A 14865-nucleotide genomic window follows, 5' to 3' on the forward strand; every position below is an offset into this window, starting at 1 on the left:
TCGGGCGCGCATGTACAGTGCGATTGAAACTTCGTGGCCCATGAGCAGAAGTCGGTTTTAGGCCTGGGCAAGTCTATTTTGAAGAAGTGTTGTTAGAAGAAGTGGGGGGTGTCAGTCAGTCAGGCGAGTGGAGACGCCGCGCAGGCGGGCCTTGGGATACGCAGCGCGGGGGAGGTACATTGTTTTGAGGTACGCTCGCTGAGGTCGACCCCTTCCAACTCTCCCATCCACACTCGTCTATCTGAAACAAGTATACAAGACGAGTGTGGATGGGAGAGTTGGAAGGGGTCGACCTCAGCAAGAGTACCTCAAAACAATGTACCTCCCCCGCGCTGTGTATCCCGCGGCCCACCTGCGCTGCATCGCTGGACTAACACCCCCCACTTCTTCTAATGCCACTTCTTCAAAATAGACTCGCCCAGGCCGAAAACCGACTTCTGCGCATGGGCCACGAAGTTTCGATCGCAGTGTACGTGCGTGCCCGCACGTGTTATTTTGTGGAAGAGCCACACTTAAAGGGCCAAAGAGCCGCATGTGGCTCGCGAGCCGCGGTTTGCTGACCACTGGGCTATGGCACTAAGTCACCTTTTGGAAGCCAGTTCGTGAAGATTCATTTAAGTTAGACTTATGCAAAATCTAACACATTCCAAAAGTAGAGAGCCACTGTTTTATAGACTTGAAAAAAAGGGAAGTAATATGAAACCTTGAATGTCAGAAACCTCATCAAGGTGTGTAAAATCAGTATCTATAGGCCAGAGACAATATTCATTCATTTGCTCGTTTTTAAAATATGTACAGAGCATCCATTGCATGCCTGGCACTGTTGTACACACTAATAAAATAGCCTGATGGAATATGCAGTACTGCAGCCCTAGCCGGTTTGGCTCAGTGAATAGAGCTTCTGCCTATGGACTGAAGGGTCCCGGGTTCGATTCCAGTCAAGGTCACATGCCCAAGTTGGGAGCTCGATTCCCAGTAGGGGGCGTGCAGGAGGCAGCTGATCAATGCGTCTCTCATCATTGATGTTGAGATATCTGTCTTTCCCTCCCCCTTCCTCTCTGAAATCAATAAAAATACATATATTTTTTAAAAGAATATGTAGTGCTGCAGTTAGTGCTTTTTATTGTAAAATAGTGGACTGCAAGTAATCCTCCTGCTCCTTCTCTTCTAATTAGATAAGCAACCTGCAATGAAGTTCTCTTGCAGCCACATCTTAGGCAAATTACCAGAGCTCCTTCTTGGTCTCCTGCAGACGTCTTGCCTTGAGTATAACACAGCTCAGCTTCAACATTTAAATCAGAAGACAAAACTTTTGATCTTGCACATCTAATTTTGCTAGACAGCAGCAAATTATGCTTTTAGTTCCTAGTATCGCTTAGATATTTATAGGTGAAATGGTAGCCTTTATGTTTTGTGTTTGTTTGTTTGTTTGTTTGTGTTTGTTTGTTTGTTTGTTGCTCCTTAAATTAATTCAGTCTTAGAAATGAGACTGTGTTCTTCTCCATCCACTGGCTGGATCAGTAGCACAAGCCTCATTGTTGTTTTGTTTTCCTATAGAAATCTCATGCGGTCCACCAAGTCATGTACCAAATGCAATTGCTCGAGGCGTACATTATCAGTATGGGGACATGATCACCTACTCGTGTTACAGTGGATACATGTTGGAAGGTTCCCTAAGGAGTGTTTGCCTAGAGAGTGGAAACTGGACATCACCTCCTATTTGCAGGGGTAAGGAAACATTTGGGTGGTTATTTCTTAGGGAAACCATAGGGAAATATATATGGAAGTCTGATGTGGGCCACAACCAGGCTAGGGCACTACACTAAGTGACCTTTGGAAGCCAGTTCGTGAAGATGCATTTAAGTTAGAGTTATGCCAAATCTAACGCATTCCAAAAGTAGAGAGCATGCTGCTTTATTTTTCTTTGTCTTTAAATTTTAACATTTGTGTCATTTTGTTTTTTTACTTTATTGGTTTGAGTTTTGAAAGCTTGTACACAGAACTCTAGCCCAGCACAGTGTCCCTTCCTGAGTTAATCATGGATCCTCAGGCACGTCTTCTCTCCAAATCTCGGGAGAATTCTCAGCTGCTAAGGGAAGCAGTGTCATGTCTGGGTCCTGGGTGCACCTCTTGGCCCCTCAAGTATTTCAGCACAGATTCTGGTTCTACCCACCTATCCTGGCAGGCCCCAAATCCCATAGGAGATGGGACAGCCCACCTAATGGGCAGAGTATAAAACAAGAGGTACCAGGCAGCCTCAGGGAAACAGAGCTCTCACCCAATCTGGCCATACTCGGGTGGGTGACCAGCACTCCGTGTTTACATGGGCACTTCTGTCTCTTTACTTGTTGTATGGAATTTTCAAACCCAAGGACGAATTTTGTGTGTGCTTTCAATAAAATCTTGGGGGAATAAAAGATTCTATGCTTGTAATTCTGCAAAATAAAAAGAGGTAGATAACAAGGCATTCAAGCATGTCCTTCTAAAACGTATACTTTTCTAATAATTTTATTTACAAATCGTAATTGTTCCATTCATTCTAGAAACATTTACTGAAAGTCAGGAACTATGCTAGTGAACAAGATACACATATCCAAGGAACTAAAAAAATAATCAAGTTGTTGGAGAGGTTTTCCACATGGCCCCATGGACAATGATCAGATTTGGATTTGGTGTGAAAGCCAAAGTCTTTCATAACTTGTGGGGGCAGGGAGAATTGAAGTAGTCCATGATGAATGGCATGAGCCTCAAAAATGTCTAGGGTTATTACAGGAGAAAGAAAATTAACTTTCTGAAAGCAACAGTGAGATATGACATCATCAGCACATGGGATGTAAGAGAAAGTGCAACCTTCTTTTAAGAGGGCTGCTGTGGAGGTGGCATCTTCAGGGAATAGTCCAGATTTTACTTAACATGAGAAGTCAAAATAAGGGTTGTGTGCTTGTTTGCTCTTGTTTCTTCTTTTGTCTTAAGATACTCTGAGGTGGTGGCAGCACCAAAGAGCTCCTGGCCACCAAAGGCCACCTTTGAAAGGGCATTTGCACATCTTCTAAAGGGGCATTCCTTTACATAAGCCACCTTGTCCCCCTTACCCTGAATCTCCAAATTACTAAAACCTTGATAGCTGTGTTGTGGCCCTACTGAGCCCCTCAGGTTCATCCCCAACCAAATCTTGAGATTCCGTTTTGTTTCTCTTCCTTAAAGCTTAAGTCAAGGATATAGTATGCAATATACAGTGGGGCCTTGACTTACGAGTTTAATTCGTTCCAAGACTGAGCTCGTTAAGGAGCTCGTTAACTCAAATTACTCTATCAACTCAATGCAAAAAATCGGTGGAGAGACAGCTGGGAGCAGTTCTGTCTCTTTACTTGCTGTATGGAATTTTCAAACCCAAGGACGAATTTTGTGTGTGCTTTCAATAAAATCTTGGGGGAATAAAAGATTCTATGCTTGTAATTCTGCAAAATAAAAAGAGGTAGATAACAAGGCATTCAAGCATGTCCTTCTAAAACGTATACTTTTCTAATAATTTTATTTACAAATCGTAATTGTTCCATTCATTCTAGAAACATTTATTGAAAGTCAGGAACTATGCTAGTGAACAAGATACACATATCCAAGGAACTAAAAAAATAATCAAGTTGTTGGAGAGGTTTTCCACATGGCCCCATGGACAATGATCAGATTTGGATTTGGTGTGAAAGCCAAAGTCTTTCATAACTTGTGGGGGCAGGGAGAATTGAAGTAGTCCATGATGAATGGCATGAGCCTCAAAAATGTCTAGGGTTATTACAGGAGAAAGAAAATTAACTTTCTGAAAGCAACAGTGAGCTATGACATCATCAGCACATGGGATGTAAGAGAAAGTGCAACCTTCTTTTAAGAGGGCTGCTGTGGAGGTGGCATCTTCAGGGAATAGTCCAGATTTTACTTAACATGAGAAGTCAAAATAAGGGTTGTGTATTTGTTTGCTCTTGTTTCTTCTTTTGTCTTAAGATACTATGAGGTGGTGGCAGCACCAAAGAGCTCCTGGCCACCAAAGGCCACCTTTGAAAGGGCATTTGCACATCTTCTAAAGGGGCATTCCTTTACATAAGCCACCTTGTCCCCCTTACCCTGAATCTCCAAATTACTAAAACCTTGATAGCTGTGTTGTGGCCCTTCTGAGCCCCTCAGGTTCATCCCCAACCAAATCTTGAGATTCCGTTTTGTTTCTCTTCCTTAAAGCTTAAGTCAAGGATATAGTATGCAATATACAGTGGGGCCTTGACTTACGAGTTTAACTCATTCCAAGACTGAGCTCGTTAAGGAGCTCATTAACTCAAATTACTCTATCAACTCAATGCAAAAAATCGGCGGAGAGACAGCTGGTATCTCAAAGAACTCATTAGTCGGGACACTCGTAAGTCAAGGCCCCACTGTAATTCTATTTTCTGACAACCAACCTTCCATAATTCCCTCGATTTATGACCATCTGCTTCTTTTACAGCCGTCTGTCGATTCCCATGTCAGAATGGGGGTATCTGCCAACGCCCAAATGCTTGCTCCTGTCCAGACGGCTGGATGGGGCGCCTCTGTGAAGAACGTGAGTCTTTCTTCAAACCTTACTTGGAGTTCTGGTAATTTTCCTGGAAGCTGACAACTCAGAGTTACTGTGAACTGGCTCTGCTGGCGGCAGGGATTTATTTGCTTATCCTGCAGCAGGCCAGACAGGGCAGCTAGAGCTGATCGGAATATGTCAGTCACTTTCAGGAGATCTAGAATATTAGACCATGAAAATATAGTTATCAACATCCGTCATCTCCACATTCTCCTGGCACAAATTTCTAAGGATCATCTGGAAAGGAGCTAATCATCAGGGGTTTCCCAGACTTTGTCTTCCTTCATCTCTAGTCTTTTTATATATTCTGCCACTCGTAGCTGCAGCTGTAAATTCATGGCATTGCCTAACATTGTACTTTGCAGCTCACCATTCACTCTTTTTCATTAAGGGCAGTTCTTCCCAGTTAAGGAAATTTGGCATTCCCATATCTACACAAAGGTTGGTAAATTAATATAGAATATTTATTCTCATAGTAATACATTTTAATTTGAACGTCCAGGAGACCGTGAATAAGTGGTTTTAAACATTTTTTAATGTCTAATCCACATTTTGTTTTCCTATCTTAAAAAATACATGTTAGGAAAAAATGATTTCATTTTTCGTTGGGAGTGGTATATGTAAATAACATTTAAAATCATTAATGAGATGGTCATTGGACTACATCAGGTTTTTCTAAGACCAGACATTTTATGAGATTCTAAAACTTCTTTAAGTGTAACTATTTGAACTAATCTAGAAAGGAAAATATAAGATGGAAATAAATTCAGGTCATTAACAACTCACCATAGCAAGTATTCTCACAGTGATGAAGAAAGGAGAGAAATTACATTTTCCTTCCTCTTCTCCCCAGTCATTCCTTCCCACTTAAGGCTTCTATACTTGACCTGCTGTAATGGCAGGAGTCCAAAGACTCAGGGAACATTTGCCCTGGGTGCCCTAACAACAGGCCTTGCTTATCTCATTGAGCATGCACCTGCCCTCCTGGCTTAGAGCAGGACTTCCCAAGCTTTAATGTGCACACAGATCACCTGGGAGATGTTGTTAAATGCAAATTCTGATTCAGTAGATGAGTTGGGACCTGAGATTCTGCATTTCCAGCCAATTCCTAGGTAATGCCAATACTTTTGGTTTGAGAACCACGCTTGGAATAGCAAACTAATAGACAATCTCACTCCTTTTAAACAGACTACACCTCTTCGAAGAGCTCAATAGGAGGAATGTTTACTGGGGAGGGTGTAGGAGAGGCCTGATTCAATCATCATCAGGCCTCGGCTCCAAGGAAATAAAGAGCAAGTTTTCCCATCACTGCCAATGTGTTGCCAACAGCCTGTAGGATAGCCTGTCTGACTCCCATTTTCACATTTAATTCAAGACAAGAAGAGTGCCTCGTGGCAGCCAAACCCTCTTAGAGCATTTTATGTAATTTGTACTGGAAATTTGAAACTGCAATAAATGGGGAACATTCTGCTGATTCTGTGAAGGGAAAGCGAAGCACTTAGCAGGTATTGATTACAGTGGGTCTTCTCCAAAGGAGCGCATTTGGCATCAGTCATGACTGCAGGCTAAGGGGCCAGAGTTACTTTCCTAATTGTGTTTCCCCAGTGATACTGATTAATAAACACAACACATACGGGAAGTTCTCTCGTGGGTCATACAAGGTTTTACTCCTCCTGGATCATGTTTTTTGAACACATGAACATATCTTAGTGTGTGTATTTTCATCAAATCATTTTCGATCTCCTCTCTAGCAATATGCATTCTTCCCTGTCTGAATGGCGGTCGCTGTGTGGCCCCTTATCAGTGCGACTGCCCACCTGGCTGGACGGGGTCCCGCTGTCATACAGGTAGGCGTCCTATCATGGTTTGTTGTCTTGGTGACTTATCTCCTTGAAGTCCTAGAGGACATTGATGAGTAGGACTCAGATTCCGAGGTGGCAGTGAAAGAAAGGGTATCAGGGTTTCTCAAGAATTCCTCAAATGGCCCCTCGAATGGTGAATCCGAATGCCTCAGAGTTACCTTTCAGAGTCATGTGCCAGAGAAGAGCAGCTAAGTTGACTGAGTTGTCAGGCATCTTAGTGTCAGAGGTTCAGAAAAATATTTATTTTGAGTGCCAAGTTCAAAATGCTGGAGCATGTCTAGTGAGCAGCAGAAGCCACTGAAGGGTTTTAAGTGGGAAAATCACAATCAGATTTTCTTTTAGAAAAATGATTTTGGCAGCAGTATGGATAATGGCAGAAAGCATGACTTACTAGGAGACCAGTTAGGAAGTTATCAAAGCAGAATTGGCAAGCGGCAATAAAGTCTGGAGAAATGACAGCCCAAATAGATTTGAGAGAAGTATGGGAGGTGAATCTACACTACTCAGTTATAGGTTTCATTGTGGGAGTAAAGGTCTGAGCAGAGTCAACACTGATATTTCCAGTTTGGGTCCCTGATGGTGCCATTTACTGAGACAGAGACCCCAAGAGGAGCAGGTTTGAGGTTTAGATAAGGAGTTAAGTATTGACTCACTTTGAGGGGCCTGTGGAACATACAAGGGAGAGGTCTGATAGGCAGGTGGCTGATTGCTCCCAGAAGATACATCTATACTGAAGATAGAAATTTGTGGGTTATCATTGGAAAAAAATTCATGGGGAAAAAGAATAAGACTATGCAGAAGACACATGGCATGAGAAGGTGGCTCAGACGGGACCAATGGGAGCTCCCATGTTAAAGGGAAGGAGGAAGATGTTAAGCTTTTAGACAAGGAAGAGAAAGTAAGTGCTTAGTACAGTCAGGCACCATTAAATCATCATGCTCCTGAAAAGGAGTAATACTTTTTATATTGGTACACAGAATCTATGGAGAGTTGGTTTTAAATTATTGGGCTTCATTTTTACTATTTTTAAGCCTGCTTTGTTTCATACTTTCCTTTTACTGTATTGCACATATGTGCATTCTGTTGGCTTACTCTTACTCTTCACTCACCAAGACGGCTCCCCAAGGACAAAGACTAATGTTTTATTTCTTGTCCTCTCTCTTCCACCCAAGTGCCTGGTACTGGCTGGCATTCTACATGCCCCCCCCCCCATATTGTATGCATGAATGATTAAAGAAGTACATCTATTTATATCTCACCAAAGATGAACTGTTCATCTGGGGAAGCTTACCTTTCCAAGCTATAATGAGGCTGAAATTGAAACTGAAATGTTTCTCATTTCTCTCAACAGGCATTTCATTTCCTCCCTGTAGGATGTTCTCCTTTCTCTTTGATATGTTAAACTTGCTGGTGTTGGGTCTTTATCAGTTTTTAGCATCCTAGGGTTCTTTACCAAATAGACTCATGCAAGTGAAGAGTTTGGTGATGAGACTATGAATTTATAAGGAAGATGTCTCTATAGTAAACCTTTGAGTGTTCATTCAGGGTTTCATCTGTGGCTAATTTTTAACTCTACTCCAGGTTCCATCATTCTAATTAAGGCCAGTAAAAGTCATGAAATATGTTTCCTAGCCAACACACGGGCTTTTGAGTCATCTGTTATTTTAGACAAGCTCTTGCCTGATTTATTGTCATGAGTTGATATCTGATGTAATGACTGAATCATAGAGTTCAGTGCTAGCTCCCTCAAGGGATTTACAGTCTAATTGAGCATATGAAAAGTTCACAGTTCAAAACAGTATGTGCCAAATTAGTTACATAAATAAAAATATTAAAGAAGAGAAAAAAACAGTGGACTTGAAGTTATCAGCAAAGATTTCAATACATAGGTAGAACTTAACCTGGAACTTAAATATGAAAATGACTAGCTTGGAAGGAAAAAAGGAGGTGGAGCCACAGAAGGACATGAGGTCAAGCAAAGGGGCAGAAATGCCTAATGCAAACAGTCTATGAGGAGTGTTGGTGGCTGGAGAAGAAAACAGAGTCAAATCTTACTTACATGCTTTCATGGACATCTTCAGGATTGCTAAGTGCTGATTAAATAAATGCATGCATTTTTTATCCCAGCTGTTTGCCAGTCTCCCTGCTTAAATGGTGGAAAATGCGTAAGACCAAACCGATGCCATTGTCTCTCAGCTTGGACTGGACATGACTGTTCCAGGTAAGACAACCAAAGACTAATGCTTATCAATAACATAAAGAGATCGAAATTCAGGTTAAGTTGTTCAAGAACCAGAAGGTATCTCTAGTGTGAGGGTGAGCATTTTATATCCAAAAATGTCCATTGTGAGATACACTCTCTAAATTTGAACTAAAGGCAACGCAAAGAAATATTAGTTAAGGATTGACAAATCAAACAATGATGCCTCAAAAGTAAATAATCTTGTACTCATTTTGGCCGCACATATACCAAAATTGGAATAATACAGGGCAGATTAGCTTGACCCCTACACAAGGATGACTCAAATTCGTGAAGCATTGCATATTTTTCCATAAAAAAAAGGGTTAAACAAGTCAACTGCCTTCTTGAATAGAAGATTGTATTTTTTTACACTCAGGGGTGTAAAGTAAATAATAAACTCAATACATTTATTGACCTTCATTTGCATTCCTGGTTACAACAAAAATAAATGTAATTGGCTACAAAAATGTTATGTAAATATATGTTCTGTCAATTGGTTTCTAATATCGAATTAGATAAATATAATTGAGAAAAGATCATCATAAAAATAAGTCAAAGGAGAAATAGTTTAAAAAATAATTTAAGGTTTCTAAAAAAAATTGTTGATTGGCATACATACAACATTACATTATTTCAAGTGTACAACATAATGATTTGATATCTGTATATATATTGTGAAATGATCCCCATAATAAATCTAGTTAACATCTATCACCATGCATAGTTACAAAATGTTTTTTTTTGTTTGATGAGAACTGTTCAGATAAAAAGATTTATTGTCTTAACTTGCAAATATGCAGCACAATATTATTAACTATAGTCGCAATGCTGTACATTACATCCCCATGACTTATTTATTTTACAACAGGATGTTTGTTCCTTTTGATTTCTTATTCCATTCACCAACCTTCCACTCCTTCATTCCACCTCTTGCAGCCACTAATCTGTTTTTTGTATATGAGTTTGGTTTTGATTTTTTGGTTTGTTTTAGATTCCACACTTAAGTGAGGTGATACAGTATTTGTTTTTCTCTGACTTATTTCAGATAGCATAATGCCCTCAGGATCCATCATTGTTGTTGAAAATGGCAATATTTTCTTCTCTTTCATGGCTGAATAATATTCCAGAAGTGGAATTACTAGATTTTATGGTAGTTCTATTTTTATTTTTTTGAGGACTCTCTCTACTGTTTTTCATAGTAGCTACACCAATTTATATTCCCACCAACAATGCACAAGGTTCCCTTTTCTCCACTTGTTATTTTTTGTCTTTTTTATAATAGCCATTCTAACATGTGTGAGGTGATACCTTATTGTGGTTTTAATTTGCATTTCTCTAATGATTAGTAATTTGAGCATCTTTTCATGTGTATTGGCCATCTGTATGTCCTCTTTGGGAAAAATGTCTATTCAGATCCTCTGCCCATTTTTTAATTGGATTGTTTGATTTTTGTTTGTTGAGTTGTATGAGTTCTTTATATATTTTGGAAATTAACTCTTTATCAGATACATGATTTGCAAACATTTTCTCCCACTCAGTAGGTGGCCTTTTCTTTTTTTTTATAGTTTCCTTTGCTGTGCATAAACTTTTTAGTTTGATGTAGTACCACTTGTTGATTTGTCTTGGGTTGCCTTTGCTTTTGGTATCAAATCCAAAAAAATCATTGCCAAGATCAATGTCAAGGAGCTTACTGCCCATATTTTCTTTAATTCATTTTGAGTTAATTTTTGTATGGTATAACATAGTTTCATTCCTTTACACATGCCATCCAGTTTTCCCAATAGCATTTATTGAGGAGACTATCCTTTCCCCATCATAGATTCTGGCTCCTTTGTCATAAGTTAATTGACTATGTGTGCCTGGGTTTATTTCTGGGTTCTCTCTTCTGTGCATTGATCTATGTATCTGCTTCTATGGCAATGCTATACTGTTTTGATTACTATAGCTTTGTAATATTATTTGAAATCAGAAACATAATGCTTCCAGCGTTGTTCTTCTTTCTTGACTGTTTTAAACCTCAGGAAATATCAACTAAATTGTCATCATACCATGGATAAATATTTTCAATATAAAAATGTTGCAATGTTGGAGTAGTACCAGCTCTATTTTATGACTTTCAAAATGCACTATTGCATTACATCATTTAGATTTGTATAATGTACAGTTACTTCAGTCTTATAGGAGTCATTGAAAACAAAGAGCATATTCATTTTTAAAAATGGGAAATTTAGTTAATTGAAAACAACTCTTCTTTTTCATTTCCTTTTATTTTATTTTGATTGGAATGTCAAAGTCAACTTTCAAGGACAATAATCTATTTAAATAAAAACTTAATTAACAAAAAAAATCCATCTTGTGCCAATGAATGTCCTCATATTATCTCAAGCATATGCCATCTCTGCAGAGAGGAAAAAATAAACTGAACCCTAAAGAGCAAGCTTTGATTGTACAAGTCTATATAGAAGCTTCCAAGATAAAGATGATACTTTCATCTGAGAGTAGAGTTGAATGATACAAAAAAATGAAATCAAACTGAAATCGATTTCTGGGGAAAGTAAGAGGAGAGAGAAAGTAAAAGGAATAAGAATTACAGTGACTCAAAAAGGAACAGGAACTATTTATAACATTCTTATAATTTTAGACTTTCTATTTCAATTCCTTCAAATAAGAAAAGGAAGCCTGCGTTTATGTGGTTTCCTAACATCAAAATACTCCCAAAGGAGTCTTTTTTGACAAGGGGAAGGGCGGTTTTTAGCCTATGTGAAAATACTATCTAATAAAAAGAACAAAATTACATTTTTGTGCAAACGTTTGATAAAGGAATCAAAAAATATATGGCAAATTAAGCTGGGAAGTGTATCCCACATTCAAGGACTGGGCAGTCTCTCCCCCCCTCCCCCCCATTATACTGTGAGCCATTTTTCTAGAAGATCCATATTAGGACTCTCTAATTGCAACTCTAACTAGCTTAAGCAAAGAAAGGAATTTGTTATCACAATTGAGGGGCCTTGCGTGGAACCCGATTACATGGATGGCTGAACCTCAGGAGGATCCGACTGAGGACTTGAAAGCCACCTGAAGCTTCTCCACCTCCTGCCTTGCCTTCTCTCTCCAGCATCTACTCCCTCCCTCCTCTTGCTGCAGAGTGGTTTTCTCTGCTGTTCAGTTCCCATGAAAGGACAGAACTGCTTGCAGCCCCTGCATTTACACATCATACTACTGTATCCACTGAAACAGTGTGCTGACCCAGTTTAAAAATCCAGAACTGCCTAGTCCAGGTGGATTCAGGGGCCAACCATGAATCAGTCAACTGTGGTCCTAGGTCGAGCCATGCTTTTGTTCCGGCCCTCTGGTCCAGTTTAAGAACCCATTGTGGCCCTCGAGTCAAAAAGTTTGCCCACCCCTGGGCTATGTCGTACTAACATGAAGAGTCTTCTTGTCAAAACTTTTACCTTACCTTTGGGTAAAGGGGAGAGGAGGCTGGCAGTTCCCAGAGGAAAGAAGGTGGAATATAAGTCCCTGAAATGGGAAGGGGAGGAAGCTTTTCTGAGAAATTATAACAATAAATGTTTACAAATCGTTTTTTATTTTCTTCTCTCCCATGAGATTGAGTAGGCAAAAGATTGTATCCCTCGTGCTTAGCACAGGCACAAAAATTAATGCTCAACAAATGTTTGTTGACAGATGGAGCGATTTCTGGGCATCTGTGACAGCCAGCGAAGAAATGCCCTGTAGCATTAATTAAATACCTCAACCAGTTACCTTCTCTACCAATGGATAAGACTCACCTGGTATGGTTCCCAGGTAGTTCAATCCTTAAAAAGGAGATTGTGTTTCCCCAATCTCTGTGTGCTTCTTCATAAAATTGATCCTAAACAAATACCACAAATAAAAATTATAGACTGTGAAAGCTATAAGAGACCTTTCACGAAGTCCAAACCCCTCAGTTTACAGATGAGAGGGTTATCAGACAGGAAACTAGAGACAAAGCCAAGGCTAAAATCCGGGTCTGCTGATTCTCGGATTTTTTCATGAGTTAGCACATGATCTTCATGCCCTTTAGTTGTCTCAAGGAATGACTCCCATCCGTACAAACAACGCCATGGATAATGCCCAGGTATCTGAGACTTTCAATCCTGTTCAAATTGACCCCAAAGGGTCTATTACCTCTTCAGTTCAGTCTTTTCTGTTGAATCTCTCTGTTTTTTTGTTCCAGGAAAAGGAGGACTGGGTTTTAACCACTGCACAACCAAGGAGCTCTCCCTAAGAACAGGGTCATCTCTTCCTGGTAGCCCTGGGCATCCCAGAACTTACGCAAAGAAATTCCAACACGGTGCTGGGTCTCGTTTTGTGTAGTACACATGTTATTTGGGGTTTACCTTTTTATTTTGTGTTATATTTTGTTCCTTCTTGTGACGTACTTTCTTACATGTTTCCATTTTTAAATATGCCTGTATTTTCTATATAAAAATATATTAAATAGATGCTGCTCCACTCACAAAATGTACATACTCTGCTGTCTATTGGGAAAGTACCTGGTACACATTTTTATTCAGTTACTGAAAATGATGTTTCAATTAAAATATATTTTGCTACTAAATAATATTTTGCTGGATAGTGCCATTTTGTGAGGTGGCCACAAAACAATGACAAGGATTAGTGATTTGCATCTATGCTACTGGATCACATGTAGTATACCAAGAGATTACAGTAAAGGAGTCACCTTCATTCTATTTCCATCTTCTTTGCAATATGTGTAACCATGAAGGTTTCCTTTTATTTAATCAGAGAATAGCTATTGGATCTACTACCCTTCACGTGAAATGCTTTCGTGGCGCTGAGAACAGCCTGGCTGATTCCTTTCCCAACATTTGGAAAGCCATAGGAATCAATTTAGTAGATGCGGCGGGGAGCGGGGGGGGCGGGGGACATCATGACCATGGCACACAAAATAAAGTGCTCCCTTTCCTTCTCACATCTGGCATAAAAAATGCGAGAACTGGAAGAGTAACAGAGAGCCCTTTCTGGATCACAATCCCACAGTTGCTTTGGAAGAAAGGCAATAGCAATAGGAGGACAGGAAAGGGGAGGGAAAAGGCAAACAGGACAAGTTCACCTGAGCTCTGCTCCTGGTCCCACCTGCAACAATGAACTGAGGCTACCCAGGCAGAGCTGAGCTTCCCCTCAGCCCCCACTGTGCCACCCAACTCCATCCCTGTACTTCTACCAGCATAAAGATTTCCCCATGCTTCTGGAAAATACAGCCAAATACTAGATTTTGTTTAAAATAGGAAAATCACAATTTTGTTTAAAATAGGACAACTCGTCTCCAACCTCTGGGAGAATGACTTCCACATAGGCACAGGGTGCATTGTAACGCTGTGAAGACATGAATGATGCAAAAGATCTTTATTGTCCTCTTGGTTCTCTCCATTGCCCTGAACTTCCCACAGCTATTGACTCCTTCTCCTGACATCACTCTCTTGGCCAGTCTTATATGCTTATGAGTATATATTTTATTTATTTACTAGTGTCCCAGTGCACAGATTCATGCACATTAAAAGGAAATTTATTAGAAGAACTATTTTAATATCGCTATTCACCCTTTCTCTATAATAGAAGTGTCAACCAAATTCATGATCGACAATGACAGATGGAAACACAGGCGTGCGATTGGCACCAGCAAGAGCTTTATATGTATCACACATGCACAAGTCAACTTAGCCTTTTATAGATATAGAATAAACTTGCTTAATTAAACCTGCTTTCTGATTTAGCTAAACTTTTTCCAGCCCAGTGAACATGACATCATTACCCTACACCCACAGCCACCGTTTCCAGGCTGGGCTGGGTTGTGGGCTGTATTTTGCGCCATGGCAGCGTTGGCTGCAATTTGGTGGGATATCTCTCTGTGGTGTGGTGGGGCCTGTGTCCCACTTGGGGAAAGCCAAGTGTTGCTTTGTTGGCACCAGGTCCGTGCTGCCATTTCTCTATAAATGGCCAGTGTGCATTATGGCAGCTCCTGCATTGAGTGTCTGCCCCTTGGTGGTCAGTGCACATCATAGCAACCAGTTGGATGGGTGGAGGGACACTTAGTATATTAGCCTTTTATATATGTAGACTAGAGGCCCGGTGCACAAAAATTTGTGTACTCGGGGGGG

The 14865-nt window shown here is 40.2% G+C and overlaps 1 protein-coding gene across 1 annotated transcript in view; it reads left to right on the forward strand.

Annotated features, from left to right (window-relative positions):
* The window catches only part of SVEP1 (sushi, von Willebrand factor type A, EGF and pentraxin domain containing 1), a gene marked incomplete at its 5' end in the record, with an annotated part of 158571 nt that extends 145264 nt beyond the window's left edge, over positions 1–13307 (forward strand). Inside the window, 5 exons of the mRNA XM_014534453.1 lie at positions 1558–1728; positions 4490–4585; positions 6352–6447; positions 8590–8683; positions 12921–13307. Coding sequence (XP_014389939.1) covers positions 1558–1728; positions 4490–4585; positions 6352–6447; positions 8590–8683; positions 12921–12942 — 479 coding nt within the window. The remainder of the gene's footprint in view (positions 1–1557; positions 1729–4489; positions 4586–6351; positions 6448–8589; positions 8684–12920) is intronic.
* Between the last annotated feature and the right edge of the window lie 1558 nt (positions 13308–14865).

Source organism: Myotis brandtii, unplaced genomic scaffold (genome assembly GCF_000412655.1).
Source record: "Myotis brandtii unplaced genomic scaffold, ASM41265v1 scaffold13, whole genome shotgun sequence".
Lineage (NCBI taxonomy): Eukaryota > Metazoa > Chordata > Mammalia > Chiroptera > Vespertilionidae > Myotis > Myotis brandtii.